This window comes from Dermacentor albipictus, chromosome 5 (genome assembly GCF_038994185.2).
Source record: "Dermacentor albipictus isolate Rhodes 1998 colony chromosome 5, USDA_Dalb.pri_finalv2, whole genome shotgun sequence".
Classification (NCBI taxonomy): Eukaryota; Metazoa; Arthropoda; class Arachnida; order Ixodida; family Ixodidae; genus Dermacentor; species Dermacentor albipictus.
In genome coordinates this window covers 112744007-112765660 of record NC_091825.1, presented here as the reverse complement: position 1 = coordinate 112765660, position 21654 = coordinate 112744007, and the positions used below count along the sequence as shown (strand labels likewise).

At 47.3% G+C, this 21654-nt stretch overlaps 1 protein-coding gene across 4 annotated transcripts in view; it reads right to left on the bottom strand.

Annotated features, from left to right (window-relative positions):
• LOC135897048 (uncharacterized) overlaps positions 1-13872 on the bottom strand; it is a 493987-nt gene extending 480115 nt beyond the window's left edge. For all 4 annotated transcript variants that reach the window (XR_010562883.2, XR_010562884.2, XR_010562885.2 and 1 more), the window contains exon 1: positions 13369-13872. Coding sequence is in view for 1 of the 4 variants with exons in the window: in XM_065425617.1 (XP_065281689.1) it covers positions 13369-13501 (133 nt within the window). In the remaining 3 variants the exon portion in view is untranslated. The remainder of the gene's footprint in view (positions 1-13368) is intronic.
• Positions 13873-21654: the final 7782 nt, after the last annotated feature.

Below are 21654 nucleotides of genomic sequence, written 5' to 3'. Positions count from 1 at the left end.
GACTTGATGCAGCTCTGCAGCGCGACTTGATGGGTGCTATTGTTTTCCTACGCGTGAATGATTGTAAAAGGTGAAACGGAAAAAAGGCGTCGGTAGATCGGCGTGATTCAGCCGTGAAAGTAAAATTTAAAGAATACATAAAGAACAGAAATCGGGCGAGGCTGAACAAAAGACGAAAGTATGTAGCACTGATGCGCCACCTTTAATCCTTTACCGGTATCCGCTTTGTCCGCGAAGATGATTCCGGGCTTTTCTGCCTGTGAAGCTCTTTCATTTTTTAATGTGTCCTTTACAAAAAATAACAGCTGCAGGTGCAGCGACAACTTTGCATGGTAAAAACAATCCGAAACTATACTTAACGCCACAGCGCCGTATAGGGATTGCCCTATACACTTTCAAATCGTGAAGAAATTATCTTTGTATTTAGGGTGAACCTCTCCTATTTTACGTCATACCTTTTTCCAAGTTCCCGAGTGCGCTTTTCGACAGCGGACTGCTGCCTAACTATAGTAGTGGCTTTGAACATCGTTCTATAGCGGGTAGTGGTAACCGCCGTAATCATAGCAATAATATTGGGTACAAACGCAAAGTAGATGTTCGATGGCCTCCTCCCATGTGCAGCTATTGCACAAACGTCGCTCGCAGCTTCAAATCGTAAACGAATAAGCATTTGTCAACATCATTCCTATAACTACACAGGTGACGTACAAGTGTTCTTTTCATAGGCGCTTGTATAGCTGCAGCGAAGGGTTCACAGATGCGCGAGTTCTAATACTAATTAAACACGGAATTCCGACAAGGTACCGATGTAATATGAGAAAATGAACATAGTCATTTGGCACCACCCGCACTTATAAAGAAAGACAGAAGGCAACCCTGTGCGCCGGTACACACCATGGTGCAAAAGCTTCGGGTGGGACCTTGTAGCAGAAACTACTTAAAACAAGACTGCCACAATCAAATTGATTTTTTTCTTTTTCTTTTAATTCCTGGGTTCACTGTATCGACCTGAGACAGCCTCAGTGCGCGCTTACACGTGTGCCCCTTTTTATTGCCGTCACCGAGCTCCGCTTATCACGTGACTGCACCGCTAGTGGGTTGCGTTATAAGCATGGGTATTTTACATGCGGACACCGTTTGAGAGACATCGATAACTTTAGTGTGTGCAGATGTCTAATGTCCGGGATACGAAATTTAGCTCATCACCTGTCTGAGAATGAACAGGTACATGTGCGGTCCCAGTTGACGTGAATTCATTCATTCATTCATTCATTCATTCATTCATTCATTCATTCATTCATTCATTCATTCATTCATTCATTCATTCATAGCAACACTGCTGTCATTGCAGCACCCTCTTGATTACGCACACAAATACTCACAGCACGCTATTTCATGTATTAACGACCACAAAGGAAAAATGACAAAAGTGCGCTTCTCCACTGAAAACCTTTTAGTGCGGAGAAGCCGGCTTTGACGAAGACTATCAAACATGTTACGCACGCATGCAGAGAGAGGCTTAGCGCTGTTGTGATCGGCCGTTCGCCCCGCGACACCCGTCGGTCACGGCTTGGTCACGGCTTGGTCACGGCTTGGTCACGGCTTGGTCACGGCTTGGTCACGGCTTGGTCACGGCTTGGTCACGGCTCGCGCGGTTATGGTGAAAGGACCTAGGGCCTCGTCGGGATGGTTCTCGACACGGTCGAGTTATGGCCAGCGCGTGAGTGCCTCGTTCATGAAAGGTTTCAGCGATTAGCAATGATACGGCTGTCACCTGCCAGTAGCACAAACTACCGTGTCCAAGCAAGAGATGCGCTTAGTATAACCCGCTTGCTATAACCCGCTTAGTATGACCCTATCATTGAACCGTCAGCGTCGGCGAAAAGGGCGACCTACCTCCGGATTGGTGGGACCTGATGTCATCAACCCCTGGCACCGGATTGGATGAAGTGACTAAGCAAAGATCGCACACAAAATAAAAGGAGCTACTAACGACGGGAGCGATCGGCGACTACCACTTTATCACCAACTTTTCTGTATTTCTTTGCATTTTCTATGTTTTACTTTGCATTTTCTTGTTCTTATGTAAATATATAGGCGTTTGTCTAATGTCCTGAATATAGGACCCAGCCTCACGTTCACTTCACTCCTCCACGATAAAGGAGGACCCACGTCTTCGAACCCCGAGTCACAACAGCGCGCACTGCAAGGCGCCGTACACGGACAACAATCACCTGTAACTCACCTCAGTCGAGTGGTCACGTGCTTACTCTTGTACCATGGCACGCCAATTTTTATGGTACTAGATTAACAACAGAGATGTAAATCCCAGTAGTCGTAGGCCAACTCTTCGGTGTCCTGTTTGGTTTACCAAGCTTGTTCGCAAGAAAACAATCATTTTATTTTTTCAATTCCAAAATATCTACTGATTCGTGGGTAAACATTTACCTCAATCCCCAAATAAAAACGGATTCAACTGAATGTTTACGGCATCGGTAGTTAGTTTGAGTTTAACAACACATATTTCGTGTTCCATTCAGTCATCCGTGAATGTTGACAGAGCCTCCACAACTTTCTTCACGAATTCAAGCAATTGCCGCATGCTGCAGCGAACTAAAGTATAGCGAGCTGCAACTTCGTCTAGATGTAATTACAGCATGCCGATTACAACTAGCACATACGTCTGCTAGAGTTTAAATAACTATAACGAGGAAAAGGAGTTCTACGCCTGTTGATTGCCTTCCTCTAAGGCACTAAGTTGATCACCACTCGCGCGGTGACGCACCAATGCTAACAACACACGGAATCATGCCAGGCTCACCCCGCCTGATGCATCACTACCTCGGCATAATTGCTTGGCAGGGAAGTTTTCCACACGTACAGATGCACTAAGCCCTGCCTATACCTGCGCAAACCAGCCTGAAAAGACTATCCCGTCCCACGGGTCTACAACTGCAACACGACATCAATGTCGCAAACATACGGTGAGGAATGCTGTTTGCCGGATCGCGCACCTGTTGCCCTTGGTAATTTCTGTGACGTTTCGCGCGCCACGCTGATTCTGGAACTGATGGCATCTGCGCATGTTTTTCGGAGGACTCAACAAGCAATAACGTAGCGGACGAACGCGACACTGTTGCGCATTGCTTAAGTCGTTTTTGAGGAAATGTGAAAATGAAGTTGCTCTTGAGGAATGAGTATAAGTGAGTTTACTGACGGAGAAATCGTTGACGTCCGCTAATCTTTTTCAGTCCGTGGCACGCTAACTCACCCGTCCTTTTTTTTTTGTCTATTGAGACTCGTCGTTATCTTGACTGAGCCTGTAAAATCGAGTACAATATTTTTTTACGCCTTAATAGTGCGCACAAAGGCATTTCCAGGAGAACTTCCGTATCCGTGGCCTCGATGGGATAACTTGGAGATTGACAAATATGTGAGTGCATGTAGTCAACACTGACACTGGAAGCACGTGATGTTGAGAAGAGCCGCCTACGCTGCCTAAATTAAATTGCGGGGCTTTACGTGCCAAGACAACTTTCTGATTATGAGGATCGCCGTAGTGGGGGACTGCGGAAATTTAGACCATCTGGGGTTCTTCAATGTGCACCTAAATCTAAGTATACACGGGTGTTTTCGCATTTCGCCCCCGTTGTGACGCGGTCACCGTGGCCGGGATTCGGTCCTGCGACCTCGTGCCTAGCAAATCAATGCCATAGCCACAGAGCAACCACGGCCGGTGCCGCCTACGCTGATGCTGCTGTTATCGCTACAGATAGCGTTCGTGGTCGCATCTGTTCTCTACAGAATTACGCAGTGAAACCATAAGGCGGTACCTCAATATCTTTTTTGCAACAAATGTACGTCTCCGATCACGTAATTCCTGCAATGAAAGCGGAGCTTTCTATGCCTTCTTTCCCTGTGTTTGGCGCGTCTGGTCGGTCGCCTTCTTGCCAAGTGTAAGGTTGACTGGCCCTAAATACTGCGCAATAGCAAACTGGGCTGATCCCGGAGATGGGCGTGATGAAACGTACGTTGGCCGATCCCGGAGGCTACATAATCCGCTGTCGCGTGAGAGTCACGTGGGTCGCTTGCCGTGCTGGCTGCGCGTAATCGTTATGCTGCAAAAAATAAAAATAATAATAAGAAGCCGGTGCAGAAGACGAGCCGTGTTTATGTGTAATATAAACGTCTCACGAAAACTTTCCTTGACATGGATGCGAACTATAGGGGTGTGCGAGTATTCGAAATTTTGGAATGATGAATCGAATAATGTCCTCTTTGATTCGGTATTCGAATCCAATAGTCACTATTCGTAAATGTGAATATTTTTCTCATCCTTTTACAATATTTCAGGACATCAACTTTACCCAATTAAACGTAAAATTGGAGAAAATTAAAATGCAGTTAATTTTTACCTCCCCAGGCATAGCGCGTCTTTTCTGGACCGAATAAAGTTCTCTCACTCACTCACTCACTCCCCAGGCATGTAGTACAGACATAAAACATGAGAACTTACATTGTGGAGCAGGCTGCATCGCTTAGACAGCCATACTTAACAGGCTATACAACGATCATTCGCGCTCCTTGAAGAGTCCTGTGCAAGTAAGGAAACTACTTGTCGGCTCCTAAGCTCCATTTGTGCTTTCAATAAACAACGCTTCGAAATGTACTGTGTAATGACAGAAACTTAGAAACTTGCTGTCTTTAAGAACACTAGGATGTGAACAAAACAGTTGTTCCATTTTGGAAAACTATTCGAAAAATATTCGATATTCGATTCGATGCTCTTCCGGCACTGTTCCATTCTCATTCGATTCGATGCTCTTCGGCACCGTTGCATTCTTATTCGATTCGGCCTCAAAGCAATCGCTATACATTTAGACCCCTAATTCAAACAAGTACGCTAGATATGCCTCATTTCTTCTCATATCTTTTGTTGTTGTTGTTGTTGTTGTTGTTGTTGTTGTTGTTGTTGTTGTTGTTGTTGTTGTTGTTGTTGTTGTTGTTGTTGTTGTTGTTGTTGTTGTTGTTGTTGTTGTTGTTGTTGTTGTTGTTGTTGTTGTTGTTGTTGTTGTTGTTGTTGTTGTTGTTGTTGTTGTTGTTGTTGTTGTTGTTGTTGTTGTTGTTGTTGTTGTTGTTGTTGTTGTTGGCTGACCAGAGGTGCGGGAGGGTGAGAGAGCAAACCCCCACCACTAATCTGGACCAGCACACTCTCCAACGTAGCAGCCCACGACCATTTCGGCCACTGGCCTAAAGCAGATCGATTGGTCAGGCAGTATACGCACGAGGCGATCACGAGGCACCGCACTCTACAGCTCAGCGGCAACCACAATGCGCATGCTGAAGCGTTGTCGATCCCGTGCGCGAGCGTGCACGGTAGACGTCGCCTTCACTCTCACGTAAGCTTGGTACCGTATAGTCGCGCGCATTACTAACACCTCTGGAGCAGCCGCGGCAGTTGAAATCTACAGGAAAAGCAAGAAATGGTCACTATGGTATGGCCGCCTGTGCACCTACGACGCGACGAAATTCGAGCGAGACGCTCTAATTGACACCTGGTAATCGCTGCAAATTGTCGACAAAGCACGCAGCCTTGTGGATTTCGCAGTTTTGACCCTCCAAAGCGCGGCAGGAGCGTGACGCGTCAGGGCGCCCGATAAGACGTGTGACTGGTCCAAAAGAGGGCTGCTTCGAAAACCGTAACCAGTTGTAGCTTGATAGAGACAGCGATTAAACTTGATATAACCTGATGAAACCTCATGGAGCCTGTTCGCACGTTAAGTAAATTGACGAACCTGTTAGAAGCTTATAGACGTGAGCGAACCTGACGAAACCTGCGGTAACCTGGTGGGACTCTATGGGACTTGTTGAAAGGATATCGTTGGAGGCGGTTGCTGGCGCAACAGGTTGTATGTCGGATCGCACGTGGAGTTTGTACCGCGCGTCTTCAGAACGTGCGGCTTCCGTGCGTCGCACGGCCGTTCCGTATTCATACATACCTGCGACGCTCTCGCATATAACTCGCTTATTCTGGCTCTTTCTTTGGCGAACTTAAGCAGCTAATAATGGGTTTCTTTTTTTTTATTTCGTGAAGTGATGAGAACGCGGCAAAACTTTGTCTTCTGTGCAACGTTTAAGAGGACATAGACCCCCCGTCGCCCACGCTTTATTCTGCACTGCGAGAGGGGCCTGCACTGCAAAATATTTTCCACCCTTATTCACTTTTAAGGACTTAAGTTACTTTACTGTGCATAGATGCCGAAGTGCGGATTTTTCCCTCCGCCTCTATCGTGCATGCCTACGGCAGCGCTTATATTTTATTCTTACATTTTTTTTTTCTTTCTGGGACACTGGCCTTGCCTAAGTTCCTGTTTTCAGCTCATAAACATTTGCACTCGTGCACGTTGCTCACGGGGGCCCGTAACGTGTCTCTATCAAGTAATCCGACACATTTATCATCTGGAGAGACATACCAGCGCCACACAATATCTGCGGACATGCGATCGTACACCGCAACCACATATAAGGGTCTCTTACTAGTGAGAAGCTATATCTGAAGCAAACGAGCGTTGCTTGTTGATATCTATACTCACAGAGCTGCACTGTTGGCCAACTTATTATTATTATTAGTAGTAGTAGTAGCAGTAGTAGTAGTAGTAGTAGTAGTAGTAGTAGTAGTAGTAGTAGTAGTAGTAGTAGTAGTACGAGACCACGACGACGTTGGCAACAATGCCGCGTATTCACTGTGGACTCAGCCGAGAACCCAGTGGTGCGCTTAAAGATGTCTTATCTTGCGTCTGACCAGTTTGCCCTCTGAAACTAGAGCGTAGATTAAGGCACGCGGGGGCCTTTTCCTCCCATTGGCAAAAATGCTGTCGCCTTGTATTTGGATATCTACCAGACCCACGCTGTAAATTTTGCTATATACGGCCGTGTTCCATACTAACGAACAAAACAACGTTTCTCAAACTGTGGGTCACGACCCCCCAGGGAGATCGCAACGGCTTTTGGCGGGGACAGCGAGGCAAGCCCCGCTTGCATTTTCGTTGAAATCTGTCAGCCAGCGACAGTCGCAATCGAATTCCCCTGAATACACCTTGTGGTAGAATTTCCTTTCCTGTTTGCCGATTATTTTTTAGGCATCTTGATTCACCCGTAGAACGTCGAGTGACAGTGAAAACGCAATTTTCGCTTTTTCTTATAACAACCGTATTCAGAAAAGCTAGCGTCAGTATGAAATTATAAAGCGGAAAGTAATTCGATTCGTGGGTGTATTTTTTTTAAATCTTTCGCAATGAAAGTAATGACAAATTCTGGAACACACTGCACTCCTCCGTCGGCCAGAAGCATGTGGAAGGGATGATCATAAAAAGAAGTAAAAAGAACGATGACAGAGACAAAAAGTGGGAGTTGACTTATCGAGAGAAAACAGTCAGGCAACTCGGCCACATTATTTCTCTGTGTTGAACAGCAAAATAAATAAATAAATACAATGAAACTAATAAAGCTAACACCGCAACGCAATTGACATTTGTCTATATCGCTATCCGAACAATATGTACACCTTGTAGTCCTCATCTATTCGTATACCAGAGTCATTCGCGCGCACGAAATGGATGGCACAGGTCCAAACAACCAGCTCAGTTCAAGTCGCGTCCACAGTATATACCATAATTGCTTCGCCTCACATACGACCGTACGGGACTACTTTCCACGTGCGCTGATCTAACTCTGTGTTCACTAAAAAAAAAAGTATTTTAAGAATTATCTTCGCCTTTCACCGCAAATGACTTGCTGACCCTGGCTCAAGTGATCATAGTCAGTGGCGTAGCTAGGTCGTCTGGCACCCGGAGCCCATAGGTCTTCTGTCACCCCCCCCTCCCCCCAGCTGTAGCCGGTGGAAAGAGGGGTGTCTTCAGACGTATATGACTCCCCCCCACTGGGCCCTTGCACCCGGGGCCCACGGCCCTCCGGCCGCCCCTGTTGCTACGCCACTGATCATGGTATTGCAAAATGGCGCTTATCCAATCTTCCTAGCTTTTTCATCAACGTTCCTCTTTCTATAGGTTAGGTCAGGTTCGGTTAGGTTCGGTTAGGTTAGGCGTAACACAGACGTTCTCAATTTCGTGACCGTGCTGCTATTACACGAGTGCATGCGGTACACGCAGCCGGCGTTGCGACGCGTGCTGCACGCGAGCCGCTGCATATCATTGAAGCGGGCATCCCCGTTCGAAGCTTTCTTTTTTTCTTTTCGCGCAGGACGTCACCACAATTTCCCCATCTGCGCACAGGCAGTGGCGGCGACTTCAACGAGCGCCTACAACGCTCCGCCCCCCCCCCCCTCCACTGCATGGATTTGAGCGCATGCGGCGTCCATCGCCAGGTTTTTAGCGAGAACGCAAAAAGAGAACAATGCTTCCTCCTGCCGACTGCGCAATCGCTCCTCAAGCGCGATGCAGCTGCCACTTGACCTCGCGCGGGGGCTTCGGGAAACGCCTTGGACATTTTGCGCGCTGCGCGATGAACCACCGATAAGCCTAAAACAAAACATAAGACAACGGGAAAAAAAGCTGTAGTAAGCTGCTTTCCCTGTTAAATTGATCAGCTTAGTGTTTGTTTGATTCTTTTTTTTGGGGGGGGGGGGAGGAGGGGAGTTATTGCAGCATAATCTTGTCCTACAATTACGTGATAGACTGTGACCTTTTTTACTAAAGGCGAGCTGCTAAGGTACCCGTTGTGTCACACGGGCGTGGTTGATGTCATTAGGTGTCATTAGGTGTCTGGGACTTTCGGCTCGTTAGGACCATTGTGTCTAAATGTGCTCCCGCAAGGGTATTTCTAATGGTATTAGAGGCATGCGTTGTCGAATCGAATCGCTTCCGATTTTGCTGCTTGCGTGCGGACGTACGCGGGCAAAGAAGAGACTGACCAAAGCGAAAGGACGTCGACAACGCAAAACCGGAAATAGGAGGTGTCATCCATAGTATACCTTAAAGGAATGTCGGATCTTCGTGCATCAAATTTACAAAAAGCTTGCTGTTGCAGTTACCGCTCTAATATGGAATGCTTATGTTAGTGTGGGATGATCATTTGATTTACGTGATTGCCTGACAATACCGAAGAAGTTCTCTAAGGGACCCTGGCTTCCTTGAAATGCGCAAAGAACAAGTGTGGAAATGCACGTGCAATTCTTGCAGTTACGTGTCACACATCAAGAAAGTATTAATGAAAATCTACTCCTTCGTATGAATATCTCACTCAAACAATACATAAATGTGATGTAAAGAGACTGGCCACTCCCTTTCTAAAAGTCACAGTATCAACACTCTAACGGATATAGCAAAAGTAATTAATTACACAATGATTATTTATCCACATACTGCATCAGCTAGGTAATAGGAGTAAGGCAAACCAACAGCACAACAATGTTAACAAGTTATTTATTGTTCATTAATCGCAGCTTTTAATTACATTAGTTATCTCAAGTTTGGGTGATTAAAATTAATTCAATGTATAGGTAATTAAGAAGACGCACTCATCTCTTTACATTCCAGTGACAACCGCTGTGTATAATTCAAACTGGGACACCTCAGGGAAAGCCGAGCTTTTAGTTTAAACAGAAATGCGTCGTTTGAACTACATGAACTACCAAAAATACAGTCACAAAGAACACAAAGTTCGACGCGTACGCGCTATTGGCCTCGAGATCGAACAGAGTCGGCTCCTAGCGGCGAGGTGACGAAGCTCCCAAGTGTGGATGCCGGCGGCCCGTCGCGGCTCCAGCCGCAGTGTGCAGCGATCGTAGTTCGCGAAATCACGATGGATGTTGTCGAGGACGGTTTGTGCGATGGTTAGTAACCTCTCAACCTGTTATTCTTTCATTTTTGTTACGGAAATTCGTAAAGTAAATCGCTGTACGTTTTTAGTGTACTGATGCGAAAAGCATTTGCTTAACGCGACCACACCATGTGCGCTCGTCTCCTGTCAACGTGTTGTGAGGTTAACATGCGTTCTTTTTCCGTTTTACAGCACCCTTGCCTCTAAGCACAATTCTTAACCATGTTAGGGACGGTGTCAGGTGTCTCGTCGAAGGCGACCAAGTCGTTGCGGCGGCCCACATCATTGAGTGTAGTGCCGTCGTTTCCGCCTGCTGCTCTGGCGGTCCTGTGCACGTTATCGCATTCGTGCTGCAATCGTCCGCGCTTAGTAAAGACCCACACCGAGTCGACCTGAATTTGACCGACGAGACAAAAATAGCAGAATTGAACTGCACATGCCCTGCAGGGTAAAGTATTGCCTCAAGTTGTTCGGATGTAGTTGGTCGCGGCGCGTATCGCGATTTGTTTACATTACATCACACTAAGCTGACTCGCTGATTTGCGATGTGTTTACGTTATGCGATAAATTTAGAGAACTTATGTTGCTTTATCAATTTTTGTTTTTAGCCAGACCTACAAAATCACGAGTTAGTTTCAGAGTGTTACTACCACTGTAAAATGTTTTCGAGTCGCTTTATAACCAGTTGCAACCGTTACACGAAGCTCAAATAAAGCATGCAACGTATAATTTATGTTGTATCATAATCATTAGATCCCTTTAATTACTTTCGCATGCAGGCACTTGAATTTGCAGTGGTGCTTGAATGCAGTGCATCGGGCTTCAATTTTTTCCGCCCCCCTATAAAAGACAGGAAAAAATATATCAATATGAGCAGTAGCAATAAATTCGCTCGCGCATGTTCGTTCATCGCTTAATGGACCATCCGCTGTTGGCTCGCGAAACGACACTGTTTAATCTGTACGAGATCATGCGTACACACTAGCCGTGTTTCGGTGCTCGTATTTACACTTCTGAACACGGAGAACAGTTCCCGTGGCTGAGGAAAGACAACGAAAAACGTGACAACTAGTCACGCTCGGTGACGGTCGTTTAAACGGACTCGCAGCTGAGCGCGACCCTTGAATTCACTGTGCAGGCGGCGCATGAAGTTTATAGAATAAATTGCATGCGTGGACACGCGGTTAATTTACTTGCGGAAGCATATAAAAGCACAGGCAACTCATTACTGGCATCCCAGGCCACGCCGACACGAACTTTCGCGGACTGCAATGATCTTCACACGCACAGCAACTACGCATGCAGCAAACATTAATGCCCAGATTGCCGATTTGGATTCCCAAACGTGATATCATATTGGACTACTCGCCATCCTTTTTCGTCAACGAACGCTTGAACGCACCATCGTCGAAGTGCTTACTGCACACCATCGCATACTCGGAAGGGGCCTTGCCGTTCCGCAGCCTGACGAGCCATTCTCGGCGACGTGCCGCGTCAACGGGATTGTAGTGAAAGCTTATCCCTGGCTCTGAGCAATATGTGCTGTATTGCCGAACCAAACAAAATCTCACGATGGTAAATGAAGCGTTTTCTGCGGGCACGCAGCACAGAATCGCGAAATGAAAACAGTAGCTCCCTACACTTCCACACACCGCACGGGCGACGCATCCACACTAACGGGGCGACGGTGCTGCCACCTATAGGTCGATCTCGCGGCCAATAGAGGCGTACAACCAGCACAACTGACAACAGCAGGAAATGAGCGTAGGATTGACGAGTGCTGGCGGTTTGGCGCCGCTGTCGCCAGCTGGGCCGGCATCCAAGTGCCGTACCTTTGCATCACTTTGAAGAACCAAGTTCGCGCATTCAAAAAAGTCAACCACGGGAAAAGCCGCCTTTTCCCGTGGTTGTCTTTTTTGAATGCGCAACTTGGTTCTTCAAAGCAATGCAAAAACTAGCCCAGAAAGTTCTTTTAAACTTTGCACCACTTGCCACATCACAGCAATGCAGGACGGGTGCCGCCCCAGAACACACTGCCCCATTCTGGTGTACACTTTAGTCCCCATTTCGCCTACTTCGCCTACTTGCGCGCAAGAAGTCACAAGATCTCTGGATTTCAAGTGCCTTCAATGGCAGATTACGTAAACTGGACCCCACGCTACGGCTACAACTGCCATCTAGCCTTTCCCGCGGCGAAACAACCTTGTTGTGTCGCGTGTGGCTGGGAGTGGCGTTCACGAACGCACACTCCTACCGTATGGGAATGGCCGAGAGCCCGATGTGCGACTCCTGTGGATGCGAGGAGACCATCGAGCAGCTATTGTGTACCTGCCCTCGCTACGATGTCCAACGCCTCTCTCTGCGGGCAACATTACGCAGACTGGACTTTTCACCGAGTCAAAGATACTCGGACCGTGGCCACACCCGTCACTGGCTCGAAAAGCGATTCGTGCACTAGTGCAGTACTTGAAGTGCACGGGCTTAAGAGACCGTTTATAGTGTCCTTGTGTATGATGTACCTCCCACACGTACTCAGTGCTTACTCTCTCCCTTTCTTCCTCTTTCTATTCTCATTCCCCCCCCCCCCTGTGTAGGGTAGCAAACCGGATGCTGTTCTGGTTGACCTCCCTGCCTCTCATACCCTTGTTTTCTTTCTCTCCCTTAAGGCAGATCAAGCACACGAAGACACACGGACGGCGAAAAGAAGACAGACAAGGCGCTTCCAGACAAGGATCCAGACCTTTGTTCAGGCTTTAGTCCCGTGCAGAAGGGTAGGTGCTACAAAGACGACCATTGCAATGCTTGGCTAAGTGAGAGGTCGGACTCCCTTTTTAGTCATTGCTTGCGAACACTGAGTAGGACGTTAAACAGCAGCCAATGTGTGACGGCGGCTGTACACATAACTTGCCGCACTTTAGCAGGTTTTCGTAAGCTAGGGAAGCCTTGCATGTAACAAATTTAAACGCTTTCCTGTGCATTGCTTCACTCGCTTCGAACATTACCCATGCGTTTCCGTCAAAAAAAAAAAAGAAAACGTTGACGAGTATATGTTTGTTTCTTTCAGTGTCCTGTCATACTTCACGCTGTTTTTCTTTTTCCTTGCAATGAACGCAAAAACTCTTACCCCACCATCAAGCCTTCTACATCTTCATGTACTATATAGGTAAGGAAACACTAATCACGCTTACCATTCAAATAGGTAAACGTAAAAAAAAGACGGAAGATTGCACGCATTTCAATTAATAAAACGTAACCTGCATTTCAGTCCAGTGCTGCGATACGACGCGTTATACAAAACCAAAAATACTAAGATGAGTTCTACAGCAACTATAGTTGCTTTGAACTCACCTTAGTACTTTTGTTGTGTAGAGTGCCGTATATTACAAAGCGCATTCTCTGTAAAAAGCAGAGGAAACATATTCAAGTGATGAAGGTAAGCAGAATGAATTCCCATCCAATCGGGGACTGTAATGAGCAAGTGGTTTTACTCCAGAACGTAGACGTTACTGTGTATAAGAGCACGTGACTTACGTTTGCCCACGTGGCTTGTCCGGTAGCAGTTCTCCTGAAGAGCGGCCACGACATTCTCTAAGTTCGCACACCACACAGACACCGCTGTTTTCTCAGAGTCCACCACGCCACGACACGGGTAACCCTCACGCATAAAGAAGCCTGCATTACTGAGCCCGTATACACTGCACCAAATTCCACGATGGTGGCTCCTCCAACGCAAGACAGGCCTTGTAAGTGGGCTCTCGATTAGCCGTCAAATTCACCGCAGTAAAGTGCCCCGATAGTAGGCTCGCATACGAAGACCCAAACCATGCGGAAACGCACGAGACATTTGCACGGTTGCTACAAGACTCAGGCGCATTCTCGAGCCGTCGACAACGGTGCACTGTTGTCGAGGTTGCTTCCATGTGTGAGTTAAGAGGGGGGGTGGGGAGGCTAAGTGGTTGATTTTGCTGAGAAAGGCGCCGATTTTGCGACCAGCGTCCTCACCGTGAACGTAGAATGTGCATGTCACCGCGATGCCCCGCCGCTCCTTACTGCGGATACACATCGGCTTCGCGAAGCGGCCGAAGCGTAGTCGAAGTCCCGCTGAGTCATGCTGCGACCGGCGTCTAAATCGTGCGGCGCTGTATAGCAGACAGCAACCGGAAACAAGCAGACGGCATCGCGAATTCGTTTTTTTTTTAATGATTGGGTTAAACTGCACAGTCACGAATGGCGCGCGTTGCTCTAATAATATGTTCAGACCGCATAGAATCACAGACATGACGTCGGCGCTCTTCTGATAACATTGCAGAAACGCTTGCAAATGCTGAGCTGATCACGAAGCGCACTGAAATAATTATAAATTGCATCTGATCGCATTGAATTTTTGAGCATTTCGCCGTTATGCTCACTTAACAACAAATCAAGGAGGAATTAATAAATTTGGCACCCGGTGCGATGTTTTACTGTTGAAGTTATACAGGTCTTTGGAGACAACTACCGCTTGAAGTACGCGAATCACTGTCTTTTCATATGAGCATATCTCATGCTCCAAGCGTACAGCAATATAGGCAACGCATACTTCTCCCGGAAATACATACCTAAACTTAACAATGGTATCGCAGTACACATAGCTATATGAAGAATATCAGTGAAACAAAATGGGCATTAGGTGTTTCACATCTTTATATAAATTCGCATCTTCATTTGTGAATATATTGTTATTTTGTGGTCGTTTATATCGGTGTCATGCGCAATGGCATGCACTGGTATTGCCATGTCATACTTAATCGCGTAGCCTGCTTTCCCATTTGTTGTTCTTTTGAAACGTTTACGGCCCTGTATTACTGCGAACAAGCTCTCGTAACTTTATTTATACGAGCTGTTCCTGAAATTTTGTCTACGGTGTGTTCTCTTTAATTTTCTTTGATTTTTATTTATAGGTCTAAAAGCTATGTGTGGTTCCTTCACTGCCATATTGTCGAAAAATGTAATAGACCATTCTGCTGAGCACTGTGGAATTTGCTGTTTTTGGCACATCGTCAAGCATTTAGTTGCCTTTCTTGCCACCCCGTCCCACACAACCAACAGTCGGCACATTTGAATGAGTGAATGAATGAACTTATCCCTTATCAAAATGCCCCCACGCGGGAACCAGTCGCTTCTTGCAGGTTACCACCATCCGGTCTATAAACGGGCCCCAACGGTAACTCGCGCTGACTGTCATGATTCCTCTCCGGCACCACGATCTAGAAACAATCAGTTCCTATGTGCTATTGCGCAGCAAGAGACGAATTGATTGATTAATCAACTGGCCAGCGGAGTCATTTGACACGCACCCAAACCTAGGTGTAAGAGAGCTTCGCCGCTATCGAATAATGCGGCTGTGTGAGCGGAGTCGTATACCGGGCGGAGTCTTATACTCGCGACGTTAATAGCGCTGCGCATGCCTATATACGTCATAAACATTGAGGCGCGCGCCGCAGTAGCCGATTAAAAAAAAGGAAAATAGTGAGATTGTATTCCCGATACATGTATAAACTGTATATATAGGCGGTCATACACAGCCACCAGAATGTCCCCTTCTAAAAGCCACTATATGCACTTGACTCAAACGAGATATTGCAGTGAAACACGTTGTGGGGCTAGTTGGTGCATAGCTTTCAAAAGATGCAGCACTAACAGTGCATGACAGCGCACTAAGAAGTCTGTCCTGTCTTTGTTCCTGCTTAGTGTGCTGTCACTATTGGCGCTTCATCTTTTGAAAACTCAAACGAGACTCGCGAATTGGAGTTACAACTGTTACTCGTGGTATACCTACGCGCCTGCAAGGATGTCTGGTATCTTCAAAGAGTGTGGAGTATGGTGCTTTGCAGGAGCCATGGACTCAGCGACATCCCCCCACCCCACTCCCCAACTCGATCTGTCGACGTTTTGTGTCATTTCATTCAGAGAGCTGTCCAATATCTCAGGTGCAAGCGCCACGCGCCTCCATGTGCTTCTCGTCTGAGAGCAATGAAAGTTTTTCACCGCCACCACAGGCCAGAGCTCTCGCTCAGCTCCTGCAGGACGCGCGTCCATGCGAGCAACGCTTTCCATGGACCTTTGCCTGCAGCAACGTCCTGTCCGCGCTTTGGCACAAGGGACCCGCATGCGCACCTACGGCATATGCAGAGTTGCCTCGGTGCAAGCGCCTGGAGTACATACATACTCCGGTCGCCGCCGCTTTGCCGCGCGGGCAGATGGGCTGCCGAGATGCATGGTGCGATAAAAATCGTACGTGCGTGAGTGCGGGGGGGAGAGAGAGAAGCCGCGCGACAAAAGGCCTAGAGGCGAGCATGCATGCACCGCCGCGAAACGGAACACTGCTGCATGCACGCTGCTTTTCGCGAGTGCGTTATACTATACTATGTGTGCGCGCATGCTTCTTCTTCTTCTCCTACTTCTTTTTTCTTTCTTCTTTTTATTGCAAATTTCGGCGGGCTGTTCCGGGGAACATGGCGCCTTAGCAGGAACATTAGACCTGTGCGCTTGCGTGCATGGGCGCCAGGCACCAACGCGCCTGACAAACGCCTCGAAGCGGGCTGGCCGAGCAGCGTGTCCTTGAGATGCAACCGTCGTCCCTCGTGGAAATCAGGATGCAACCGGGAAGTTTCCAGGAGGCCAACTTCCGCTGTCAGCTCGTGACCCTGATGTGCGTGTAGAGGTGACGTAACTTGGGTAACGTATACATTTTGATACATTTCCAGAGCTTGGAAAGAGGGTGGGGGGTGTTAGGGGGGGGTCGGGAGGGTACACAGGAGAAGAAAGAATACAGGACAACAGCAGTACAAGAGGAATAGCATCCTTTAGGCCACGTTGCCCTTCCTATACTTCTGATGAATGGGAGAAAGGGGTGAGTAAGTGAGTGAGGGAGTGAGAAAACTTTATTTCTAATCGGAACGATTCGCGTCCGGCGAGTTAGTGGGCTGGGGCACACGCCGAGGTTACGACCAAAAGTTCTTGCCTCCCGGCGGCTTCCTTGGCCCGCTGGACTGCGCACAGTTGGTCTTCCAGGTTCGATCTGAGCAGCGCGGCCTGCCATCGCGCGCGGAGGCTGTCGATTGAGGCTTCGCTCGCATTGTCCTGTATTAGTCCCTGGCATTCCCATAGCATGTTGTCTAACGTTGCTCTGCTGCCACACACTTTGCATCTCTCTGTTGTGTATATGTCTGGATAAATATCGTGCATTAGTATCGGTCTCTTTTATTATTTGTTTTGTAGTTGTCGCCACTGGACAGCTTGCGATCTAGTGAGTTGTGGATGGGGCGGTGGCAGTGGCGTAGCAACAGGGGGGGCCGGGGGGCCGTGGGCCCCGGGTGCACGGGGCCAGTAGGGGAGGGGGGGGGGGGTCTCATATACGTCTGAAGACACCCGAAAATTGTCGATATCCTTGCCTTCCTCGACTACACCGGGGGGGGGGGGGGGGTTGACAGAAGAGCCAAGGGCCCCGGGTGCCAGACGACCTAGCTATGCCACTGGGCGGTGGACAAGTGCCTCTTTGCATCTTGTAATGGTCGGTGATGTCGTTGAACCTGGTCATTCTGTTTTTTCATTCCCATACTTCGTAAGGCCCTGTAGAGGGGCCTACGTTCGTCGCAGCTCGGAAAGTGAGTCCTCGAGCTACGTTGTGTGCCACGGCGTTAGGGTTGTTCTCTCCTGTCGAGTCAGTGGTGTGGGCTGGTATCCATAGGATTTCGATGCACCAGTCTTCCCTTGTTAGTTGCCTTTCGTGAGTATGTTTAGCGCCTCAGCTGAGATCCGGCCGTTCGCGAAGTTGCGTACTGCCGTCTGGGAATCGCTGATATTATAGTATGCGTTGGTTTGTGCAATGGCTAACGCTATAGCCGCTTCCTCCACCGTTTCGATGCGCAGTGGCGTAGCTAGGTCGTCTGGCACCCGGGGCCCATAGGTCTTTTGTCACCCCCCTCCCCGGGTGTAGCCGGCGGAAAGAGGGGTGTCTTCAGACGTATATGAACCTCCCCCCCCCCCCTCACTGGCTCCTTGCACCCGGGGCCCACGGCCCCCCGGCCCCCCCTGTTGCTACGCCACTGTCGATGCGTGTCGTGTTTATGGTCAGGATTGTGCAGCATTGTCTATTGTGGTTAAGTACTGCTTCGACAAAGCTGCGTTTGCGTTTGTAACACGCAGAGTCTACAAATACCGCGTCCTTGTTTCTTCCGTGGTTCTTCGCCATGTTCTTTGCTCGATTTTCTTTTTTTTTTCTTTTAGGTTCAACCGCATGACGCCATCAGACGGTGACGCTAAGAAATGCGTATAGGAGAGATTAACTGTGGCTTTAATTGAACTGTAGAAATAATAAGAGAAATACAAATGAAATACAGACGAACAAACAACTTACCGCCGTTGGGAGCCGAACCCTCATCTTCTGCAATACGCGCGTGGGAAGCGTCCCTTCTAAGGTGTGCCTTTAAGGTGTACTTCCAAGGTTTTCGATATGCCGAAGTTTCAGCAAAGCCCAGTTAGATGCCTTAAGGAAGTAACTTACTTTCGTTGCGTGTGCTCTGCAGGGAAATCAATCCAACCTCTCCCCGAAAGACTTCATTGAGAGCTCGAGATGTTAGACCCAGCGAAATACAATCCATCGCCCTCTTAACCTTACCTAATGAACAAACCTTAACCTTACCTAATGAAGAAACAGCATCTCTGAATCCTTACCAAAAATTTTTTTGAGTAGCATTCTCCTCCGATTTAGTTTCTTTTGTTTGTTTGCTTGTTTGTTTGTTTGTTTGTTTGTTTGTTTGTTTGTTTGTTTGTTTGTTTGTTTGTTTGTTTGTTTGTTTGTTTGTTTGTTTGTTTGTTTGTACCCTCACAGTCAGAGTGGCGTTATAGAGGGGAGTGGTCACGGACACGAATTACTGATTACAAGAACGCAGTCGTTCCTGCCTAACCAACATAACCTACAAAAAATCTTAAACAATAAACTAAATGAACGCAGTGCTCGTATATGTAGTTTTTCCTTTGCTATAGGTGATTGAGGGAGAGGTTGGCGCCTTTAATTTACTCCTCTTCTTAATTTACTACTCTTCGCAGGGTAAGGAAAACTATAAGCACGAAAACATTGAAGCAGTCAAATATCACAAACATTCGCGAAGTTCCTCAGAAGAGTATAAGTTAAGTCACAGAAAACCGTAAAAGAGCACTTAGAGGCGCACATTTCCGTAAACACAAGAGAGTTCGAAAACACGCACATAAGTTGACATTTCTCCCAGGCGAGGCAGCTGGCTAATCTACACATATTGACGCAGGCACATACACAACAGATAACAAAATCAGACATGTGTAACACGTATACAGACGTGGCTACCTATGGGTAGCCACGTCATCATATCATATGTATATTCATATGATATGATGCATATGATATTCCGCATATCATATGCATCTATGATATGCGGAATTCAAGATATAATAGTAGTAGCACCGTACAGAAACGTTTAGTATGAGGCTAATGTTTGCGAATTCTGCACGAACATATTAAAAGCCACCAGGGTTCTTTTCTGTCGCCTCTTCTATATTGTCATTCGTCTGTTCGCGGTGTTAAACTTCACCATAATCCAGAATGACCTAGCCCACCAAAAAGTCACAGCCAGCTAAGTGAACGTTGTCACACATAATATTACTGAACTATACCGACAAGCCGTATGTTTACAAACAAAAGGTCCATTGCGTTGCATACAGCACGAAATAAAAAAAAAAGACATAAGGTCGCACTGACTCGACTTCCCTGCACAGCTCTTCCATCCACAGGGTGAATTTTCTTTGTGTGACGCCACCTGTCCTACGGAGTGGCGCTGCCATTTCTACTACATTAGGTGGTTTAAAATGTTGCGGTTGCTGCTGTAGTCACGGTAGTTCGTAGTTAATTTTCCAGAAAGCCCTATATGGCCGTAAATATTATTCTGTCTTTATCGCTCAAAGAGCACGAGCGCTCCGTAAGAAGTCCTCTCCGACCGTAACACAAGATACACGGATGCGGCAAAGTATCCAATGATACTTTCTTTCGCAATAAGCGAAATTAATACCCAAGGCGAAGAAAAGGGCGCTGCTACGATACTCGCAAGAGATCCAGACACAGCCCAATAGGTGTTAACAGCGCTGGCCATTTCCACGAGAACCCAAAATGCCGCAATGAGCGACTCGCATTCCGCGCGTCGTAACTTCTAAAAAAGGCACGATATCCACATATTTACCAAAGCATGGCAAAATCCTGCAAGAAATATCAAAACACACGCAAGTCCCCGAGACGTATACGTCGTATGGACCTCTAGCCACGAGCCATTGGCGGGAAACGAAGCGGCACGCCACGCAGCCCGAGATCTTACAAGCCGGGCAGCATTCTTGCCAGAGGGGTACCGAAAGGCGACGAGATCCGAGGCTATTCCCAAGAAATATAAGGACATTCTGCAGCATTAGAGAGAGAGAGAGAGAGAGAGAGGGGAAAGGCAGGGAGGTTACCCAGACGCACGTCCGGTTTGCTACCCTGCAGCATTATATATTGGAAAGATGGGTATAGACCTTACAGCGCCCCAAACTAACCCGAGAAGAGGGAGTTGCCCTGCGGCGTCTCCAAACAAATTCCTACGCAGACGGCTTTATACTGAATGGAATGCACCCGACCTGATTCCCATGTCTATGCCGGCCCTGCGGAGTACTGGACACCCTTCACCACATGGTGATGAGTTTCCTAACCTTGCAGGACCCAACAATCAACAAAATGAAGACGGAGACAGAAGAACCGAATACATAAGGAGCAGAGAAGAGGACCGCCAAGAATCCTGGGATGCCATGCTGGTGGACTCTGCCCGGAGTACCAGGATACGTTGATGAACCAGGCCAGAGAAGCAGCGAAGGCTACCTGGACTGAGTAGGCTACCTGGACCCGCCTTGAGTGAAGAAAGAAGCAATCTTTCTCACCGGTTGAATTTATTAAACGTTTATGATACTCTCTCTCTCCCTCGCTCGTACTAAATTATATTTTAGCTTTTCTTAGGTTCGCGGCATTAATTATCATTTGTTTTTCGTCAGCTCAAATCACACAGTAGTTCCACTGTCATGAATCGGGAATTACGCTTTCTTTCTTTTCTTTGTTTTAATTTTCGTTCACACCGGCTCGTAATAAATATTCCGCACTTTAAGAAGTCGTATAAACACGATGAAAATATTGTTGCCATTGAGATATTTAACGGACATGCGAATTTCGTTGCGCAGTAATATCGGTTAGTTATTGCACCCGCAATATTTAACGATGAAATGCTAAAATTTGAAGAAGAACACATCAGTGCAACGTTCCACACCTATTCCTGCTTGCATAAGCGCTACCATTGCCCACATGCGACAGAAATGCCACGTAGGATTTAGCCCATTTGATTTATTTATTTATTTATTTATTGATATTTGATTGATTTTAACGTCCGAAGGCGACACAGACGCCATGAGAGAGAGAGAGAGAGCAAGGACAGGAAAGGCAGAGAGGTCAACCAGACGAGCACCCGGTTTGCTACCCTACACGGGGGTGGGGGAAAGGGGAATAGAAAGAGGAAACGAGGGAGAGAGCGAGCGCTGGGTGCGTGTGGGAGGATGCACAGGGACACTATAAACGGTCTCTTAAGCTGGTGCACTTCAAGTCACTGGCACGAAAAGCTATTCGTGCACTAGTACAATACTTGAAGGCGCTATGAGAGACGCCGTATACACGGAAGGGCTCCGAATTAATTTTGACCAGGAACAGTTCAATGAACATGGAAAAATTGGTACACC